Source organism: Periplaneta americana, chromosome 4, assembly GCF_040183065.1.
Source record: "Periplaneta americana isolate PAMFEO1 chromosome 4, P.americana_PAMFEO1_priV1, whole genome shotgun sequence".
NCBI lineage: Eukaryota > Metazoa > Arthropoda > Insecta > Blattodea > Blattidae > Periplaneta > Periplaneta americana.
The window spans coordinates 78,350,749-78,374,125 of NC_091120.1; the positions used below are offsets into that span (position 1 = coordinate 78,350,749).

The 23,377-nt window shown below is 34.0% G+C and overlaps 1 protein-coding gene across 2 annotated transcripts; it reads left to right on the forward strand.

Moving 5' to 3' along the window:
* The first annotated feature begins 2,627 nt into the window (after positions 1-2,627).
* Positions 2,628-13,512, forward strand: LOC138697972 (glucose dehydrogenase [FAD, quinone]-like). 2 transcript variants are annotated; one of them, XM_069823598.1, is made up of 2 exons: positions 2,628-2,740; positions 9,665-13,512. In XM_069823598.1, exon 2 carries the CDS (start codon positions 9,671-9,673, stop codon positions 11,552-11,554), a length of 1,884 nt encoding a protein of 627 aa, XP_069679699.1. In that variant the 5' UTR covers positions 2,628-2,740; positions 9,665-9,670; the 3' UTR covers positions 11,555-13,512. The 2 variants fall into 2 exon arrangements, with proteins under 2 accessions (XP_069679699.1, XP_069679701.1); XM_069823600.1 differs by having other exon boundaries at positions 2,637-2,737.
* Positions 13,513-23,377: the final 9,865 nt, after the last annotated feature.

Sequence of the window (23,377 nt, forward strand, 5' to 3'; positions counted from 1 at the left end):
TTGTTCTGTTTAAATAAAAATGAATACTTCCATTATTCTGTTATTTATACCATTCATGTGTAATTAGAGAAGTTGAACATTTGACGGATTTAGTCGTACTTAAGCTTATACTTTTTTCTCGTATGGTCCGACATACAGTACGTAAGTCAAATATCGAATGATAGACTGTGTTTATTATCTTTATATAGTATATATCTTATTCTGTTCACGAAATGTGCTCATTAAATGTCAAGCAGGGCTTTCGTTTCATTTAAATAAATTTATCGACAAAATGAAAAATCTTGTGATGTTACATAGCTTACAATAAATTTAACTCGATATTATAAATGAACGGTCGCCTCTTAATGGGCTTACAAATGACAGTACACAAAACAGATAGGCAGACATACTGCCTTTTCAGTGTAGCAGATGTAAACAATGTAAAGAACTATTAGCGTACAAATCGCAACATGAATTTTCTCAACAAGACAATACTTTCTTTTAAAGTTTCCTGTATTGAAAATGCAAAGAATAAATTATTTTATATTAATACTCAATCGTTTTTGACTAGGGTTGCCAACTTTTTTTTAAGAAAATACGGAAGATTAAGAAATCGACAAAATTTCACATAGAAAATTGACAGATTATTCAATTCAGTTACTAGAAAGGAACTTTATTCTACACTTTCAGACTTAAATTAAGAGTATTTTGAGATAGGTCTTGTCTCACATAATAGTTGAAGTCAATTGCAGTTTTCAGCTCTGATTTGGCTGGATGTATCGTACTCCTGTTTCGAACATCTGTCCAATTGAATAGCCCCATGCAGAAAAGGCTTCACTACATTAGACCTTGTTTTGAGAAAACTAGAAAACATTCTGTACACTAATTTCATTTCTGCATAAATCTCTGAGCCTGACGCTTCAGTTTCTATCTTTCCAAGCATCGGATTGCATACCTTTCTGCACAGGCCGATGGAGCCACGCAAAAAGATATAATTTTTATCGATATCTCGTTTTTTTTTTTTCAAAATTTGTGGCTGAAGCCCTTTCTGCATGGGGCGATTCAATTATTTTTCATGAGATAAAATATCCTTTTTATATGAGCATTATTACTTGGTATGCATAGAACGAAACTAGTCAGTTTTTCCAAAATTATAATATTAACATTCTTTGATTTTAAACAGATGGGCAGTAAAACCCATTTCCTGCAAGCATTACCTTCCTAAAAGACGACACATTTCAATGCATGTCTTGAACAACAAAAATTCATCATATAAATAGTCATTATTCACGGCAAAATCAAATGTTTAGAATAATGCCTTTTACATTACGCAAATATAAGGGAGAAAAATGCTCAAAGAGAAGAAAAATACGGGAGTCGGGAGACTGTTTTTTATTTATTTATTTGTTATTGAACATAACAGGCAAAGCCCAATTACAGTGTGCGAGACTGACAAACTAATTTATAAAACATAAACAAGAAAAAGGAAACATACATTTATTTAAAAAAGACTGAAGCAAAATAGAAAAAAGGGAAAGAAAAAAAAAGAGAAATTGAAATAAGGAGTGAAAGTAACTTCAAATTAACTAACAACAATATTCTGTAAAATATGATAACAAATAATTCTGTATCTAGAGAAATTCATATTGAAAATATCAACATTCGGATGAGGATGCAATTTATTGTATAACTGTAACATTTGGAAAACTGGGGAATTTTTGTGAGATTCAGTATTTGCCCTTGGTATGTAAAATAAATTTCGAAATTTTGTATTAAGCGTAGGTGTATATAATGTTATATAATAAAATAAATCAACACAGTCCAATTTATTGTTAATAATTTTATAAAGAAACTTTAAAGATTGACAATTTCGTCTAATCTGCAAACTAGTAAAATGGAAATGTTGAAGCATTGTAGCATAACTAATAAGTACTAGGATAATTATTATGAAGTCTGTAATATAACCATTTTAGGAATTTATTTTGAATTTTTTTCTAGTAACAGAATATATTTGTTAGTAACTGGGTTCCAAATTAGGGTCAAATACAGGAGATCTCTGGAAATATGGGGGGGGGGGGGTTGGCAACCCTATTTCTGACATCTACTGTTATAAAGTTCAACATAAGGTTCTAAGAACAATTCAATTTAAATCAACTTTCCTTTTAGAAGTTCAAAACATAGTATTACTTCAGTGACATCCTCTTGCTTCTAGCAACAGTTTTACGATGAAATAACTAAGACGAAGAGCAAACGATAAATATGTCAATCCCTACTCTCACTACAACTACCTTGTAAAGTACTTGTTGAAGTATTGGATTTTATGGGGCGCTGTTATTCTGAAAAGTAACTGAATGCTCTCTTTTATTACGAATTTCCGTTTTTATGACTGTAAAGTTTATAAAGAGTGAGAAGGGGATTTTCCGCCTTAGAAAGTTGTATCAAGACAGCTCCTGTCGTCGGTGAACGATGCAAGTATTTTCAGACATCTGCTTTAATGGTGCGCTGCGGTTTTAAAGCTATGTCACTCCAGAAATAGAGCGAAAATGATTATTCCTTCCGGTCACGTTGCATCCCATAAAACGTATGATAATGAAAATACACACGAAGTTCATATACCGCTCGCATAGGAATGTTTAATACTGTAGTTCAAGATAACTTCCCTGGCGGTGAGCTGTGGGTCATAGCGTTTTATGCTCGGCGACTTGAGTAATTGTTGCTGAAATTCATCAGACTGAGAATTAAGTTCCTGCCGAGGGAGGTGGTGAGTGGCATTATTAGTTTCATAAACGCTTTAAATTCTTAAATTTTTGCAGCTCTTCTACAACAAGACTTCTCATTGTTCTAGTATTTATAGTGAAATATAATGCAGTTCTGTTTAAAATATGATAATTATTATTTTCTGTTATTCCACCCATTCCGAAAAAAATATTATTAAAAAAACTTACAATATCCCTTTCTTATAAGTTAAAGTACTTAATTTTTAAAACTTATTTAGGAATAACTGAAAAAAATATTTATAAAGAGTGAGCCGTAATTAATATCATTAATTTCAGGAGGTTATTTCTTGAGATATTTCAAACAAAGAAGTGTAATACAATTTTATTTTGCTCGTTTTTGCTTTCTCTCTGAGATAAAAATTATTTTATATGTTACATTTCATATCGTGTTTTGGGGAAGTCATAAATTAAATCTCAATATGCTTAGTCAGTTTAAGAGAACAGTGTATTACGATAATACATTATTGAAAGAATTTCAGTTTTGTCCTTTAAATGTCCAGAAATTTGATTCCAACAAATGTAACATTTTAAAATTTCTTTTCAGGGCGAAAAGTTACATTTCTTCGGATCAAGACTCACTTTTCTTCTTAATAATCATTTGAAAGTACTATAGCATAAATTATTTAAAATTCTGTAACTTTTGCATTAAATCTTTATATTATCATATGGCGTCGCATCTAAATTGTAGATACTGTCTCATAAATAATGTCGGTTTTGGAACAATATTTTTTGGAGTGCGTCCTGACAAGAAATTAATTTAATTTCTAAGTAAAGTCCGTAATACTCTCAATATTTCATGCCTTAGGTCAGTGGTCGCCAGCAGTCGCTGAAATGGGTACCGTGTAAGGATATTATCGGAATATTCTCCGTGGTGCAGAAGGGAGAGGGAGAAGCATTCGTAGTTGTGCAGGCGATCAGTAGCTGTAGAAGGGGACATTATTTGCAGCACCGTTAAACATTATCATGTCGTAGCTCCTATGATAGTCAATCAATCGCGCTGTAATTTTTAGGATTTATACATAAATGTCTAAGGGAAGCATATAAAAAATACGAAATCAAAACCTTTCTTGGAAAAAAATACTAACTTCGAAGTGGCCTATTCAAAATAGACATTGACACCCTCAAAAGTTGGTAAGCGGCAAACTTTTGTATTTTTCACTCTAGATGGAGTCAAAGTGAGAGAAATGTTTAGAAAAAATGAAAATTAGTTTTAAAAGTTATTGCTATTCAGAATCTTTACTAGTTTCCGTGTTACGGCTAGTTAAACAAATCATATTTTCGTCTGGCTGTCTTCCATATGCAGAATGACTAAACTTTTGTCTGTTAGAACTGTGGATTCTCATAGAGATCATCGCGGTGATTTCAGTTTTGTTTTCGAAATCTTTCCGTTGCTTAAAATTTGGAGTTAACCGTGAGTTTTGAAATTTAATACAAATATTTATATTACGTAAATAATAGTATGACATATTTTGAAATTCAGAAGAATGAAAATAATATTATAATAGTTTTTATATTTATTGTTATTAATTATGATTATGATTATTATTATTTTTATTATTATTATTATTATTATTATTATTATTATTATTATCATCTTTAATTTTCCTGGCCTAGCACAAGAGCCACTTCACTTCAAGCCAATAGATTTCATATTGCTATCTCCAATTTTTTATTCTTTATTTTCGGTCACTTTTAACTCTAAAATAAATTTGATCAGTGTATATTTTTCTAGAACTCTAATTTCGGCAGATATTAAGTTACGAAATTTTCGAAAAATCGTTTGTACTAGTTCCTCAGATCTACCTACTCGTATCTCCGGTTCTAATCGTTCACATTATTTAGCCTTGGGCTTAGATGAAAGGTAAAAATCCCAGTGAAATAATAAGATATTCTACATATCAGGATTTGTGACTTAGCCACTTCTTTCACTGAACCCCTATATTTTTAGGTTATTGACATTATAAATGAACATGCTGAGTATTTATTAATTACATAAAATATGCTTATTGTAATGCATATGCGAACAGTGTGTGCATCATTAAACTATTATGGCTGACATAATTTCTGGCACGAACGGAACGCTATCACTGGAATACTGCATACCCGCCAGCAGCCACGGTTGCCCTAGCGTGCTTCTCTTACGCACAGGTAAGAGACTCTAGCCCGAGAGTACACTCTGCTGATGACTGCTGCTTTAGATCTTCCAGGGCATTATAGTTCTTTAATGTTTTCTCCTTCGTTATGCTACGCCCTCACTAACGCCACCTTTACTTTCGACTTCACACATTCTTCTATCTAATATTAAAATGTATATGTTCATTACATTTTATTTATTACAATACTCTTCTATAGCAGGGCCGGACAACTGAACGCTTCGTGTAGGAGCGGGGTGCGAGTCTTGCTCACGAAATACTACCGCCAACTCTGCAGTGCAAAACAGCTGTGCAGGGGCGGATTATAAATTAAAGATATTTATCACGCATGTGTATAATGGGATATATTCACTCTCTCAACAAATAAATAGGCTTTAAATGAGTTTCAAATAAACCTATTTCAAGTAATTAGAACATTCGAGTTTCAGAAAATAAACTTACACAATTTGTATATAGCGCGTATTTTGTATGAATATTATAGTTCAACTATGTGTATGTATAGGCCTACATAGTTTACTTTTTAATTAACTACTATCATACTTTCTCCTGGTGACATACAATAATTCATCACTGTGTAACAAAATGAAAAACAGTAACAATATTCAATGTATTGTAAATACCCGTGGTATTTGGTATTGTCTTAATTTAACGACACTTTTCAATAACTAGATTGTGTACCATCAAAATTCAACTTTGGGTAACAATCTATAAATTGAAATAGTTGCCAGATCTGTTTACCTTTTACTTAAACTGAAATATCTCGAGATCAAATATGACTTTGCTAACTTGTTACTACGAATTAGTAATGGCGAATACCCCCATGTTGGATACGAAAAACCAGACTTGGTCGATTTACCACCCTCCATAATTTCAGAAAGTGATATCATTGAAATATATTGAAATGAAGTAAAGGCTGGTACACAATAAACCGTGAACGGAAATATTGTTAAAATTAATGTACGAGTATTTAAATTGTTATTAGTTAATTGTGAATGCTAATATTTAAATACATTTATTTTAACAATATTTCCGTTCTCGTTGTCGTTTCCGTTTCCGGTTTATTGTGAACCGGCCTTTAGATGTATCATGTTTTAAGAGCTAATTAAACACTAAACGTCAAGAAGTAAACTGGCACATTAGTAGGCCTATAATATAATACCAAAAAGCTAAGTAGCTGATATATTGCAGTCAGCTAGTAGACTACAGAGTAAGATAGACAACTTGACAGCGCGACAATCAATTTCATACTAGTCCATAAACTTTAATACTACCCCGGAAAGTAGGAGTTTCCTAAGGAAGAGTTTGTGAGTGGATGCTATCATTTCAGATGTGGGTTGTAATCACCGGTAACGTCGCGGTTAAGGTGCAGTTGTGCAAGCAGTAAGGTCACGGGTTCATTTTCGATGGTGTCATAAATTTTCTCCACTGATTTAATCATCTCTGTCGCACTATCGTCCTGACGGAGTTTCCCGATTGCGTCCCGTGGTCATGTCCGAGCCCTTTTTTATAGCCAAGTTGCGTCCCTAATATTTTGATTTTTGAAAAGTACATAGCCTGGTTACGTCTCTGATATTTTGAAATTAAAAAAGTACGTAGACCGGTTGAGTGCCTAGTTGGGATATTTTTATCTGTTCAGTTGCCTCCAGAAATGTGGACGTAAATGACAAGTAGTAGTGTACGAACGACTAATGCCTGTGAAAGCTTCCATTCAAGATTAAATAATTTTTTCTTCTTTACTCATCCAGATATACGTATTTATATTTTTGAAAAATACTAAAAACATTTCAAAGTGATACCCAAATTCTATAACCATCTCTGCCCGCATATCACTTAGACTGCGGCATGCGAGGATAACAGTTTTTAAATTCACGGAGATGAATATTGAACAGTTCACAAAAAATAAAATTGGAAAGTTCGATTTCGTAAAAATTATCTAATATAAACATCATCCTAAAATTATATGATAATTTAATATTACCAATGCAGTAGCGAGTTTTAAAATTGTAAAGTGATATGATAATTTAGTGTCGGCAATGCAATGACGAGCTAACGTGCAAACGAATAACTACTAACATTTTTGGGGTGCAATCCAATTCGTCTCCCCGTGGTGCACCCTGCTTAACGCTAAATGAACTGGGACGCAACCGGACATGTCTTATTTTGCGATTAAGAATTGCTGGGCGCAATCAGGCTACGGGTTTTGTCAGGAGAAAGATCACACTTGACCACAGGACGCAGTCGAGCGACGCCCGTCCTCGGGTTTACTCAGTCTCCAACAGAAATGAGCACCAGAGGTATTTTCTTGGGGGTAAAAGCGGAGGACACATAGGATTGACTTCCCTTCTGCCATTAATGCCGATTGTCTGTACAGATGTGAGTCTGAGGCTATAAGGCGTAACGCTGTAAGCCTGAAGGTCACGGGTTCGTTTTCTAATGGGGTCATGGATTTTTCCATTGGTCTAAACCTTCCAGCTCACTTTGGCCCCGGCGGCGGGCACGTAGGACTGATATCCCTACTGCTATTAAATGCCGATTGTAAAGGTGGGAGCCTTAACCTCTCGCCACGCTCTGGGCCGATTTGGCCTGTAATGAGATTGACTTTATTTTTACATGTGGTTCTCCATCACCTGTAAATGAAACGTCTATTTAAAGATCGTTTCCTTCTTGATCTGTAGACATAAATTAAACATATTTGGGCTCCCAGATTTGCTGTATTATTTTGAAATAGTTTGGTGGTTCTCCATTTCTACGTATATCTACGCGTACTTAGGACGGTAGTTATTGTCATTAATATTTCTGTAAATGAAAAGTTTCACTTAACTTTTTTTTTTCTGAAAACGAAGTTTCTATTGTGTAATAATTTGCCATACATATCTTATACAGAATGAACTATAAGTAATGTCACTAATTTTAAGTGGTTATTCCTCGAGAGTCGCCGTCGGTAGCGCAGTCGGTATAGCGCTGGCTTTCTATGCTCGAGGTTGCGGGTTCCATCCCGGCCGAGGCCGATGGCATTTAAGTGTGTTTAAATGCGACAGTCTCATATCAGTAGATTTACTGATATGTAAAATAACTCCTGCGGGACAAAAATTCCGGCACACCGACGACACGATATAACCTCTGCAGTTGCGAGCGTCGTTAAATGAACCGTAATTTTTTTTTAATTCTTTGAGATATTTCACAGAAAAAAGTTTAATAACATTTTTCTCGTTTTTCCTTCCTTTTCGAGAAAAAATGGTTTTATGTGAAACATTTCATAGCGTGTTTTGGGAAATTCATTGATTTAATTCCCAATATCCTCAATCAATTTAAAAGAGCAGAGTATTATGACAAAAAATTATTGAAGGAAGTTTTGTCCTTCAAATGTACACAAATATGATCCGAATAAATATAACATTGTAAAATTCCTCTGCAGAACGAAAAGTTACTTTTGTGCTGATCAAATATCTGCACATTTGAAGGACAAAACTGAAATTCTTTCAATCATTTATTATCATAGTACACTGCTCTCTTAAATTGGCTGAGCTTATTGGAAATTCAATCAATGGCTTTCAAAAACATGCTATGAAATGTTTCGTATAAAACATTTTTATCTCGAAAAGGAAGGAAAAGATAGCAAAATTGTATTAAAAAACACACACACATATACATATATATATGTATATATATATATGCCTGTTTAATTCGTAGTTACTCAGATTGCACCACACATTTATTTGAACTTTCTATTAAATAAAAAAAAAAACTAGAACAATGTCCAATATGTGCAACCTTTAAATAGTAAATAAATAATGATGATATTACTTTTCTAGGGCTTTAGCTGTTCTTGTTCTTATCATCTCACGTAATAATCAGAATGTTGGATACTACAGGATGGCGTAAAGGATATAACTAGTTAAATAGATGTCTTTATGATCTGACGCTGAATGTACGTATGTATATGTACGTACGCAGAATATACTAGCTTCCAAAGCATTGAAATATTCGTGAAGAATTTAATAGTTTTAATACTTAATTAAAATCTATAGATTAGAGAAAAAGTGGCAAGAACATATCCATATAAGGAAAGAAGAAAACAACACCATTACAAGCAATTACATCCACTACGAATATACCTATAATTAAATTGCATTTGGAAACTGAAGATATTTTAGAACAATCTTTTGAGATGATGATGATGATGATGATGACAATGACGATGACGATGACGATGACGACGAGGACGACGAAGAATCAGAATTATGATATATTTCTGCGACGTAAACAAATGAAAATCAACTCATGTTTTAGAAAACGCATAATGTTTACACAGAAATAGAAAGAAATTATCCTGTTAGAACAAAATTTTGCATTCCTTCCTGTAGTTTCCTAGTTAGGAATCTACTTTCAATTCGATGTTAATAACGACAAATCTAATGTTAATGGTGTTGATGATGTATAATAATAATAATAATAATAATAATAATAATAATAATAATAATAATAATAATAATAACTTCAAACTATGGAATAATAAGGGGGTCAAGTGGTTTGGTCGGTGGGCACGCAAGTAATCCCATATAGTGGGGTGTACAATAGACCTCAGGTCCCTCTCTCCCTCCTAACAAGGAAAACAACTTCATTCAGTAACTCTAAATTATACACTCAATTCTATGGTTGAACATTCCATTTAGAAATGATAGAACATACGTTTCAAAATGGAACATCACGGGTCCCAGCTACTTAATATTGTTTTCTATTTCATATCATATTCAGATAATTATGGAAGCATACTGCTTCATGAATTCATCTGCAACTCCCGGAGGAAGCAGTGTCAGCGGTCTTCTGTTTGTCGGTCTCATCTCAACACTTATCAACACTCAACAGCAACTGGGAAATCCTGAAGACTATCCAAAAGACGCCAGAAGCCAACTGCTACCTGAATACGACTTCGTTGTCGTAGGTGGAGGTTCAGCCGGTTCCGTGGTGGCCAGCCGACTCAGCGAGATGAACAAATGGAAAATCCTGCTTTTAGAGGCTGGAGGAGACCCTACACCCTCCTCAGATGTTCCAGGTCTTTGGTTTTACTTACAGAACACAGAAATCGACTGGCAGTATCGTACTGAACCTCAACAAGGCATGTGTCAGGGATTTCGAGATAAGCGTTGTAATTGGCCACGAGGTAAAGTTTTGGGAGGAAGTAGTGTTATCAACTACATGGTGTATGTTAGGGGAATGAAGGGCGATTATGATAAGTGGGCACAAGATGGAAATTATGGTTGGGGCTTCGACGAAATTTTGCCTTTCTTTAAGAAATCAGAAGACATGACTTATGAACCACTACTTCAAAGTCGTGGTAACATTTCATATCACGCGAAAGGAGGACCCTTAACAGTAGAGAGACCACATTTCAGTCATTATAAAGAATCGTTTCAAAGGGCAGTTATCGAAATGGGATACGAATGGTTGGATGACATTAATGAGGACCGTCAGTTAGGTTTCGCAGAAGTTTTCGGCACTCTGAGGGATGGCGCAAGATGCAACACAGCCAAGGCCTTTCTCAGTCCTGTGAAAGATAATGATAATCTTCATGTTGTTAAACATGTTCATGTTACTAGGTTACTTATTAACGAAACAACGAAAACCGCTTACGGGGTCGAATTTCAACACAACAATGGCCATATTTATACTGTTAAATCAAGGAGAGAAATAATTTTATCTGCCGGGGCAATAAATTCCCCTCAGATATTAATGCTGTCAGGAATAGGACCAAAGGATCACTTAGAAGAAAAGGGGATCAATCCTATTGTTCAAAACTTGTGTGTAGGTAAAAATTTACAAGACCATCTTATATTTCTTGGATTGGTTTTCAACATTAAAGATTCACGAATCAGTCAATCACCTAATAAACTGGATACATATTACGATTTTTTGACAAAAAGATCCGGTATTTTGACGAACATCGCAGATATAACTGGATTTATAAAAACTAACATTTCTACATCTGATGACAGACCAGACTTACAATTTTACTTTTTGGTACTAAATGCTAATGATACAGAATCGACAAGTTTTTTATCACATGCATTTGGATTTGATAACAACACAACTACTTCTATGCACGCGTTGATTCAACAAGCCGATCTTCTTATTGCTGCTCCTGCAATTATGCGACCGGAGAGTAGAGGTAGAATCCTTCTCAAGTCATCAGATCCTTTTCAGCACCCCAGAATATATCCGGGATATTTATCGGATCATAATAATAAAGATATTGACTCACTTCTACAAGGCATAGATTTTTACCTGAAATTCATAGAAACTAATGAGATGAAGTCGAAACAAGGAACTCAAAGAAAATTATATATAAAGAACTGTGACGCCCTGGAGATAAACACGAGAGCCTATTGGGAATGTGCCCTTAGGCATTTGGCAACTACTCTTTATCACCCTTCTGGAACATGTAAGATGGGTCCAGAATCTGATCCCACAGCCGTTGTGAGCCCAGAACTGAAGGTGTATGGCGTGAAAGGACTGAGGGTTGCTGATGCTTCTATAATGCCAACTATAGTTAGCGGTAACCTTAACGCTCCAACAATAATGATAGGCGAAAAAGCTGCCGATATGGTAAGAAAAGAGTGGGAATCGAAAAAAGACACATTTGACTGATGCTCAAGGTATAATGTATTTAATAAAGTATAAAGAATAGACTTAAAATGAGACGATTGTTTTTGTTTTGAATTACAATGCGCTTTTCAAAATCTTTCCTTTGGATTAGAGTTGCAAGTAATCGTTTTGTTACATTTTAATTATTGCATTATTAAATTAAATGCCGTCTGACAGAATGTATTCTTTTTCATTTTATATAATGCTCTCTTACTATTTACATATAAATATTTCATTTCACATTCTAACGCAGATATTCCTTTGAGACTAGATATATTTGGGATTTAGCTGAAGAAAATTGTTGTAAAATGGTATGTTCTCAGAGAAAGGAAACAATTATTTCATAGATATTTCAACTAATTTTAGTCACTTAAAAATGTATTATTACATTAATTATTATTCTGATAAGATATATTGTCAAAATTACTAAAAAATATCAACGATTTTTCTGCTATGTTCACGATGAGAATGAAAAAAAAAAACGATTCGAATCCACGTTAACAAAGAATACTGTTTCGAAAACCCGAGTTTGTGAAATTTAATTTTTGCATTAATGAATGTTTGGCCGTATTTCTAGTTCTATACACATAGGCTATGAATTACTTATGCAATGTCAACGTATTATTTTCTTCCCACAAGCTTTGTTTTATAATACTCTTCCTAAATTGCATTAGTAACAATCTCGTAAAAATTGTTGCATAATAAGCAGATTATAATATTCAAAATTATGCTGTCACAGGGAAATAAATTGAATTATAAAGTGCAAACATTATGTTAAATGAGTTGTAGCCTATTTTATTTTTGAAAATCATCAATTGGGCTAAGCTGAGTTATGAATATTTTAATGTAAAACCTACGTTATAATACTTTTAATTTCCATTGTTTAAATAGAGGATAAAATATATTCATTCACGAAAATAGAAACGTTTCTTTGTTTCTAAGAACTTCTCTACTGTCCGTTATTTTCAAGTTCTGAAACATTATTTCTAACAACTTTTTTCAATTATTGGAATTGTTTCAGTACACCTGAACCTTACTGTAAATTAAAATAACTTTCTTTTTAATTTTATACTGAGGTTTGTGCTAAAATAAGAAAAAGATTTTTTCTGTGTAAAATGATTGAATTCCTCCTTTTAATTGCTAGTAAACAGCGGCGGAAAACAACTTTATCTTAAAATAAGTCGCAGACTTCAACATCATATGTTCCTATTGCATCCCTATCAACAGTATGCTCCTTCATCACACATGATACGCCACATGTAACAAAATTTTAATTCAAATCTGACATTAAATGGATGGAGATCCGCAGCAATAGATCAAGGGACAGTTTGAAACAAATTGAGATATTGGTATAAATCTGTTCTAGGCTGGATTATTTAACTCAGACAAAATCATGAATGCGATATCTGCACTCTGCTGCCATTCATAAGCGAAATTTGTTTATTGCACAAAATGTATTGGTTTATTTTGCTCGCAATATTAAATCAACTGCTGGTCAGTTATTAAAAATTGGTCAGTCTCTTTTATTATTATTTGTGCTTTTTTTTACAGTATGAATGTTACAATACTCCTTGCATAAACTATTTAATAAATAACTCGATTTACTTCAGTGGTGAATATCTTGAAAACATGTTTTTGTCGGTTGGTCTCTTATTGCGTAACTCCGTCCAAATATGACTTAAGCCTTGGTTTTTTCTGAACCGACTCACAAATCCGGACTACACGAGAGATAGTGAGTAATTTCTATAGCTGCGAGATGCGAGGCCTGCGCACCTCGCAACTATAGAAACCACTCACTATCTCTCGTGTAGTCCGGATTTGTGCGTTGCGGGCCTCACACCTCGCAACTCGCATGCGTAGGTTCAGAAAAACCAAGGCTTTATACTCTTGATAATATACTTTGTGTTCGACTGTGAACTATGTAATAAAAATGTAATGTGAAAAATACAGCAATTGCAATACTAAGCTACTCTTTTGTAACATGCAACGGACATTTAACCTTTCTTATTGCTTTAATGCAATGCAAACCCACTATTCTCCAATCTTTCCTATTTTCTGCCTTGCTCTTTGTCTCCTCTATGATCCATATTTCTTAACGTATTCTATCATCTGATATCTTCTTCTGCTCCGAACTCTTCTTCCGTTCACCATTCCTTCCAGTGCATCCTACAGAAGGCAATTTCTCATCAGTCAGTGACCCAACCAATTCCTTTCTTTCTTCCTGATCAGTTTCAGCATCATTCTGTCTTCACCCACTCTTTCTAACACACCTTCGTTTCTTATTCTGTCTGTCCATTTCACACACTCCATCCTTCTCCATACCCACATTTCAAATGCTTCTACTCGCTTCTCTTCACTTCGTCATAATGTCCATGTTTCTGTCCCATACAATGCTACACTCAATGCAGAGCACTTCACTAGTCCCCTCCTTAGTTATTTTTCCAGAGGTCTGCAGAAGATGCTTCTTTTTCTGTTGAAAGCTTTCTTTGCCATTGCTATTCTCCTTTTGACGTCTTGGCAGCAGCTCATATTAATACTTGTAGTATGCCTAAAGTAGGCTATTTGAAGCTCTCCATTTGTTTCACTGCTAATTTCGAATTCGCAAGTTTACTTAGAATTATTACATTGTGGCTCCTCAATTATTACTCACACTGGAATAAAAAAAGACTGAAGTGAGGCGAGACCTGAAAACGGCGAGAGACACGTGTCCGTCATTTATATGTAAGCCACGGCGCGAGGTGCTTCATTTTGGAGTTATATAATTAATCTGACAAGCACAGAACGCTTCTACACTCTACCATGGTCTGCGCCTCTTAGACCTGTGACCTACAGTATGAGATGTTAGCGTTTAACTAATTGTAATTTCAATACCCTCTGCACCACATGCAACATTTCAATTAATTTCCAGACTGCCAGATGGAGCTCCTAGTTTGAACAGTTCTATATAGTTTGTGGAAGCTTGAATATTATATGCCATGTAAACATCATTAGATAGAATTATTGTTATTTGTTTAAAATCATCACTTTTAAATCTTTGCAGATCCTATGTCCACGGATATTTCGTCCACTGTTTCGTACGTCCCTTTGATATTCTGCCCACTATACCCTCTGGTGTTTTATGTCCACTATTATTTCATCCACAGTTTATATGTCCGTTGTGATATTTTGTCCTCTGAAAGTTTTGTCCACATTTTATTATGTCCTACATTTATCTTTATTCTCTTTATTAAGTTGTACATTTTATTGTCTCGTCCAGTACACCGTGTCCAATATTCATGATTATTTATTTGCATAAATGGTTGAAAACTAATACACTGTTACTACTATACCACTACCACTATTACTATAATAATAATAATAATAATAATAATAATAATAATAATAATAATAATAATAATAATAATAATAATAATTCCATAGAAATGAACATTATTATGCTACAAAATAATTAAACACATTTCCGTGGTAACCCTTCTTTTTTAAATTGCGTATTGGAAGTACTTGTCATCTTGTCCTTCCCTAAATGTTTTTTATTTTCCTGCGGCCCATCTCCATAAATTCATCTCAGTGACTAATATTTTTCTTCTGGTCATTTATTTGCCAAACCTCGCTACCATATGTTATTATCATTATCGCATTTTTGCATATACATGTATTTTATAATCGTTTGTTTTTATGTATTTCAATCCCATAGACCTACATTTATCATTGATAATTTCTTCCTTCTACATTTCCCTCTTTAATTGCTTATTCATTGTTTCCTTTTGCCTTATTTTCAACTCCAAATATTTGCATTTCTCAGTGCATTGAATAAGTTTTCGAGTCTTCCGTCCTGTTGGGTTCCTCCAATATACATATATTTAGTAACTTCTTCGTTGATCTCTAAGCTACATTTTTTTTTTGTATTCCAGTATTAATTTGTGTGTTTTATGTTGTATTTATCTTAATAACTTATCCAAATGAATATCTCGTGAATGAAAGCTTTATTTTTTCTTACTATTTATGACTGCACTCAGGTGAAATGATTAATAATAATCGTGTTTTGTTAACATAAAGTTATTACGATATACGGGATGGAAGGGAGCCTATTACATTAATTCTGCAATGCTTGGGAAAAGTGACATAAGTCAATTTCCACAAAAAAATTTTTATTAATTTATTGACAACTTACGGGACACCTGCTCTCTTGGGAAAAGATACATAAGTATTTCTCTCATTAGAATAATTCATACAGAAGAAAATCAAATCGACATAAACCAGTGTCAAGACAGTTTTTTCCTACTCCTGTAAAATTAACATTTTTTACTTCTGCCACTTTTCCCGTCCACTACAGAATTCACAGTGGTAATAAGTGGTAATGAATAAGATGAAGTCAGTGTCAACAAGTTTTGTCAGACAAGTTTTTTGGTACATCCAATAGTTTTGAGAATAAGATTAGTAACGTGTTCCAACACTCCTTGAGGTCATTGCTCTGCAGTGGAGATGAGTGTACAGTAAAACCTCTATTATCCGTGGTAATGAAGGGGGTGGAGTGAACGGTTAATCGAAAAATCGAATAATCCCTACCATAAAATGTTTTCATAAGCTAAGTACATAATATTTTCGTTATTTCCTCCATGGTCTTTTCTTTTAATACGCTAGGTAGTGGATCAGAAGTTCACTAATTTAAGTCGGTTTGTTTTTACAATAACGTGTTTGATTTTCCGATAAGTCAGTTATTAAAACATTATTTATTATACTTATGTCTGGTTTTCAACGACGGGTTTTTAAGGCTAAGAAAACTTATAACGACTGTCTCTGGAAAGATAGGAATAGTACAGGTCTCATATTGTAGATTTACAAATTTTATACAGTTTATATTTTAATTTTCATTAGCCTAAATAGCTTACAGTTCTAATTCATATCTCGAATTGTGATGTGAGATGAATCACATTTTCTCTTTTCCCAAACCACTCAATTACTTGCACTTTTTTCTGCAGTACAACATGTTTTCTTTTGACACTTGTAGAAGACATTTTGCCTAGAAGATAAAGAGTACAGCCACTCGAAGAGTAGGCCATAATGCGTAAGGGTAAATGTTTATAAAACACTCTGTAGAAAAAATTCGTACTAATATAATTTACAGTATTTCATTTTTTTTTCTGCGAACGAGAAAGACAGACGGATAATCCACCATTCGGTTAATAGGGTGACGGATAATCGGGGTTTTACTGTAACTGCAGTCATCCACTCCGCAAGACTTGCGAGAGGAAAATGTAAACAAAAAAGTCTCATCAAATACGTTTCGATCAAATAACTGTAGATTAAAACATAAATTATTGAATTATTTAATTACGCAAATTGTTTGGTTTTAACATTTTTATTACGATATAACCACTTTAAGTCTAAATTTAATACCATGAAACTTAACTAACATTCACAGTATCTGTTGATTTCTTTGCTTTCTACGTAATTACGAAATAGTAAAGAATATACTTGCTTATACAACAAAACTATTTCTTCGGAATATATATTATATGTCTTTCTCATGTTAAATTCTATCATATAATACATATTCCGAAGTAATATAGTGTTCAAAGTTGTGTACCTAATCAAGATGTATAAAAACTATTTCCATTAAAAATTCCCTTACATTTAATGTAAACTCAACATAACACTATTATGAATGCATATTATGTAACTCATTCTCCATTTCAGTTATTGTCCTTGAAGAATAATAAAAATAAATTAATTTAGAAACGAAATTAAGTTCACAGTATTGTTAACTAATGTGTTAAGTGTTACGACTCTACAGTAATTTGATCGAAACGTATCTTATGGTGCGTTTTTGTTTACATTCTCCTCTCGCAAGTCTTGCGGAGTGGATATTTGCAGTTAACTCACTCCCACTGCGGAGCAATCACCTCAAGGGGCGTTGCAGCGTTGCAACACGTTACATTTCGTATTCTCAAAACTGTTGGGCGTATCAAAAAACTTATTGAATAAAACTTGTTCGCATTGACTTGATCTATTACCTGTGTGGTTTAATGTAATAGGTTCCCATGCACCCTGTATATACTACCTTTGTGTCTTTCAATGAAGTCATATTTAAAAGATCAAGTTATCTTCATTAACCTGAATATATACGAGTGTCATTTCATAAGTCATGACAACTATGTTATATTTCCTGAACAACCGAAAATGTGGTTAGTTCAGTATATAGAACTAGGTTTGAAAACCTTTCGTACACTGTTCGGGATACCACTGCCAGATTGTGTCTGTGTGCATTGGTGGCTAGTTGACAGCACACGCGAAAGTTAGTATGGTAGAGGGTGTGCTCCAATGTCGATTTAAGTAAAGTTGAACAGCGGTCATGCATGAAAATTCCAGTTCTTCGTGGCAGAAATGCTCATCAATGTCATTCTGAGCTACAAGTCACACTGTCAATGCCATAATCCTCCATGATAACGCAGCACTGCAGCTCCTGTCAGGAACTTTTTGCAGCGGTGAGGGTGGGAGAACTTGGAACACTCTTCCTACTCGCCTGACCTCAGTCCATTGGCTTTGTTCTCATTCCGCAATTGAAGAAGCCGCTGCGTGGGAAGCGGTTTGCAAACAGGGAGGACATCTTAACAGCGTTTCGACGAGAGGTGGTACACATAGACGAATCGCACACAGCCAATGGTATTCAACGCCAACATCATCCTTGGCAAAGTTGTGGGGGATTATTTTAAAGGGTGTTAGCTGTGAGTAATGTATTTTGTTTCCTTTTGTGAATAATAAAACAAAGATTTCTATTTACACACCTTTCAATTTCCCTTACCCATTACCTTCTTTACCCGGAGCCTATTTGATATCAGCATTAAGGAACACATTCCAATGATCTTTAATCGCAATAAGTGAATTTTTATTCCTGCAGCTTTATTCGCTGATATAATATAGTTACCATGACTTATGAAATAAACCTCGTAGTTTCCCGAAATTACTGCAATGTTCTAAATTTGAAGTTACGGGGGGACTGAAGTGAAAATTTTTATTTTTTTTTTCAAACTATATATGCTAGAAACCTAGTTTCTTGCGCAGTCAGTCTATTTGACACTAAAATTAACCGTGGCAAGTTTCAACTCAAAGTCTCAAATAGTTTATTTATTGATTCGAATGACAGGTACATAGATAACTTATCTTTGACCTAAACACAACCTCAAGATTAAAACAATTAACTTGATACAACTTAAAATTAAATTTAATAAAGGAACTAAACAAAAGCTTGAAAGAACTAAAAACTAAGAACTAAATAGAGGCATGAGGAAAATCTCAAATAGTTTGTGAGATATAATTTTTTTTTCTTAAAATTTACAAAACATAATTAACAATCATTAAATTGATCTTCTCATACAAAAATTAATATTATGCTGGGTTTGCAGTGAAAGACCTGTCGTTGGGCAGAAATCTTTGAATTAATGAATAAATAATTAATAATATTCATTTCTAGTGTTATTATAATTTTGAAACGTGGTGTATTACATTTCTGTCTTTCTTTAAACCATTTCATTTAATAAGGTTGCTTCTTTAGAAAGTGTGGCAACAGTTTAGATATAACCTGTAACATGTCCTGTACATCTAATAAGTTAAATGTACTCCTACTGAATGGTGATAATAATGACAGATGTTAGTAATAGAGCGCGAGGAAGCTAGTAAGTCGAGGAACATTACTGAGGTTTGGCATGGACTACATCTTATGCCGAGTTCAGTTAATTGGGATCGTCCAATGTAAATTTCGACGTACGTAAGGAACAAAAGCGCCTAGTGGCAAAACAATTAGCGGGTAGTTTACATAGTTTAAGGAAACGGGGGAATGTTGAGCAGAAATCAACAGGGAGACATTGACATTCAGAGAGAATGTGGATTGCATCAGTTAGTTAAGTGTACTGAATCCCCCCCCCCCCACCCAAGAAAAAAAAAATATCTTTCCTCGTAGTTTGGAACTTGAATGCTCTTGGTCTTCTTGTTGATCTAAGTCTCAGTCATTTTCCATTTCCTTAAACTGAGTAAACTGCGGAGTAATTGTTCTGTCAATATGCGCTTCTGTTCCAGAGGAACGTACATCGAAATTTACGTCACACTGTCACAATTAATTTACAGTCTGACTGTCAAAGCATTTCTGAACGGACGCCATGACCTGGCTGAGGTTAAGCACGTACCATGAACATCAGAACGGTACTCATTCTGCGCATTAATAGTCTACTTCATGAAATTAGACACTGGTGCTGTGAGGGAAAAATGAGAAAAAAAAAAAGGCGAGTTTTCATGATATTTCCATAAATAACTTACATATTTTTGTATGCCTACAATATATCAAAGAACAATTCTTCTTCTTCTTCTTCTTCTTCTTCTTCTTCTTCTTCAGACGTTACAGCTTTAAATAATTAAGTGTTTCGACCTTTTCAACAATATTGTTTTACATCTATCCCTGTCTTGGACACGTGTATGCTTGCTTTACGACTTGTAAAAGGAAGTGACCTGTGATCAAAATATCGTATTATATCTGATATTTCATATTTATTATATTATAGTTCACAGACAAAGTGCATACAAGTAATCATTTAAACCCTTACATTACACACTTCATAATTTTATACGTAGATATACTATTATTTAAATACAATTTCTACAATTTAAATATTTAATATAAAAAAGTTTTGTTTTATCTTGCACTTGCGTTTAGTTTTGTGCAAGACTCAACTCATTCTAGTATGTTGTTACAATCAGTATTTGTTCACCTTACATCATTAACACAACGAACAAGCGTTAAGCATATTTGTTTAATAATCATTTTTTTTCTTATTTATTTATTTATTTATTTATTTATTCATTTATTTATTTTCTCATTCCATTCTAACTATTTCATTTATTCTTTACATTCTAATTTTTTTTAGTCAAAAAAAGATATAAACCCTAATTGCTTTTGTAACTTTGCGTTCATAAGTTTTCTTATAGCTATTTCTTTATTTATTTGTAGAAACTTTTCTTTTATAAATTTCGTCCGTATATCTTTTGTATTTTGACATTCAAGGACAATGTAAATGTCATCTTCTCTCCGTCCACATAATGGGCACGTGCCTTGAGGTATATTACCTCTATTACTTCTTAATTTCAAAATTCCTAGTCTGAACCAGGCCAGTCCAAATCTTTCTTTCAATATCATATTATAACTCTTGGTACTTTTCTCGAATTTTGTGAATTCCTCTCAGAATCATCACTTTGTTTTCTGTGAACGTGTCTTTAAAATATACCACCTCCCTCAAATCCATTTTAATATTATCCTCCCATCTACGTCTCGGCCTCCCCAAAGATATTTTTCTCTCTTGCCTCTCAACTAACACACTATATTCATTTATGGATTCGCCCATACGTGCTATATGCTCTGCCCATCTCAAACGTCTGGATTTAATGTTCCTAATTATGTCAGGTGAAGAATACAATGCGTGCAGTTCTGCGTTGTGTAACTTTCTCCATTCTCCTGTAACTTCATCCCTCTTAGCCCCAAATATTTTCCTAAGAACCTTATTCTCAGACAATCTTAATCTCTGTTCCTCTGTCAAAGTGAGAGTCTAAAGCGTCTCAACCGAATAATAACAGGCATTTTCCATATTTATTCTCCTCCCTAATGTCATTTACATTTGTTACTGTTGCTCGAAGGTATTTTAATTTTTCCACCACATCGAAGGATTAATTTCCAATTTTTATCCCGTTTCTGTGGTCGTGCCAGAGAATCAGTCCCATTCCGAGGCTTATTATTATTATTATTATTATTATTATTATTATTATTATTACCATCTCAGATGAAACCGTACACAATCTATATGCCAAGCTGTGTCGCAGATTTCAGTAAAAAGAAATGTGAAATAAAAATTGGGTAAAATTGTATGGTCTTTCAGAAGGAATTGTTGAATCTACCTCAAACTATATTGCCGTAGTTTCACTTTTTTCGGCTTGGCACATGGGAACATGAAATATGCGTGAGTATTATTCTCTTGGGACAATTCTGTTAATGCTTTTTGCTGGCAACATCTGCAATCGTTAGTTTACATCAGACAGCTTCCGGCCTCCTAAATATTCATTTATAAAGCTTCCTGTTGTATATCTAATTTTCTTACAATTTTTATAGAACCTTCTGAAAGTACACATTGTTCATCGAAACAAAATTCCGTTACCATGCTTTAAATGAACCTACTGGATAATTTTTACGAACAAGAAATTCAAGTTACTCGATTGTGTGCATCTTTATACCGCTAAAACGTAAGGTACGATTCATAGTCGGACAACAATCCAGATCGGTTGTGAGTGAGAACTGTCCATCTTATAAGTCAACGTTTTGTACTTTTCATTTAACACTAATACTATTGTGAGAACTTTTTGCGATCTAGAAAGCGAATAATTTTATGAAATGAATGTGTTTTTCAGTTCTTAATGTAATAAACCGTTTAAAAAGTTCGAATCCCACTTGGGCTGAATACCTGGCTAGGTTTTCTTCCGAAATTTTCTCTAGCTGTTAGGCGAATGTGAGATCATCCCTTGGCAAATCCTCTAACTTGTCTCTAAATATTATCCTTATACAACCAATTCCATCCTGAGTCGATACAGTCTTGTTAAATAATTTAAAAGGCATGTTGGTCCTACAAGTTAACATGTAAATGAAAATAAGTATCATAAATCCTTCAATAACTGTCTATTTTTAACCTAATGAGTAGTACAAGGATTACATTAGGTTATACACATAAAAATATACGACTAGCGCTTTCGCCAATTGGATGGCATCTTCAGGTCTAATTAGCATACTATGATGCTTTCAACATAAAGACATAGATGAAATGCAACAAAATAAAAAGTGATAAAATACATGATGTAAAAAATTACAATATTATAAATAACTGCAGAAACAGAAGGCAAAGCGATAATAATGACTTGAAAACAGGCGTGGTGGTTGTTGTAATTCAACCTCTATGAAGTCTAGATATTAAAATACAGAGTCTATGCCTTAATTTTTCTCAATTTTTCTCACATCATGTATTTTATCACTTTTTATTGTGTTGCATTTCATCTATGTCTTTATGTTAAAAGCATCATAGTATGCTAATTAGACCTGAAGACGCCATCCAATTGGTGAAAGCGCTAGTCATATATTTTTATGTGTATAAGCTAATGTAATTCTTGTACTACTCATTAGGTTAAAAATAGACAGTTATTGAAGGATTTATGATACTTATTTTCATTTGTTAAATAATGTTTAAAAGCAATCGAAAGCTACCTATCGTTTAATTTGTGCAGTTTCCAATTTCTGCACCTTGTACGTGTGCACAGTTGTGGGTCAGTGAGAATTTGAATAAATGTCTCTACCCTTCGCTGTTAAGATTAGAGACCCCACAATCCAGTTGATCGATGACCGAACGCTGGGCTCTACTTATTACAGTCCAATTTAGGGATTTTGGCCCCTGCAAAAAGTAAGTAGATAGACTAAGAGCGAGTTACTCATCACTACTGGCGGGCTGGGTCGCACAAGTCAGGCCGCAAAGTCATATCACCTAACACTTCCTTATTATCATGTCTCGGTACACTTCATCTTAAAATACAATATTCTTACACACGTCCCGTTACTAACCACTACGTCTGCTGACTAAACGATATAATAATAATGAGAATCAAGCAAAATATGCATGGAGCTAGAATCACTCGCTGCAAAATCGTGTCAAAGAGACTGATCTTTGTGTGCACCACATAGCATGATATCTGTCACAACTCTTCACAAATGCAGTCTTCTGCCGGCAGGTGGAAGGTCTTTGTCCTACA

Bases quoted from the DNA above. Each gene is read 5' to 3' on its own strand.
- LOC138697972 (XM_069823598.1), top strand. From the start codon at position 9,671: ATGGAAGCATACTGCTTCATGAATTCATCTGCAACTCCCGGAGGAAGC.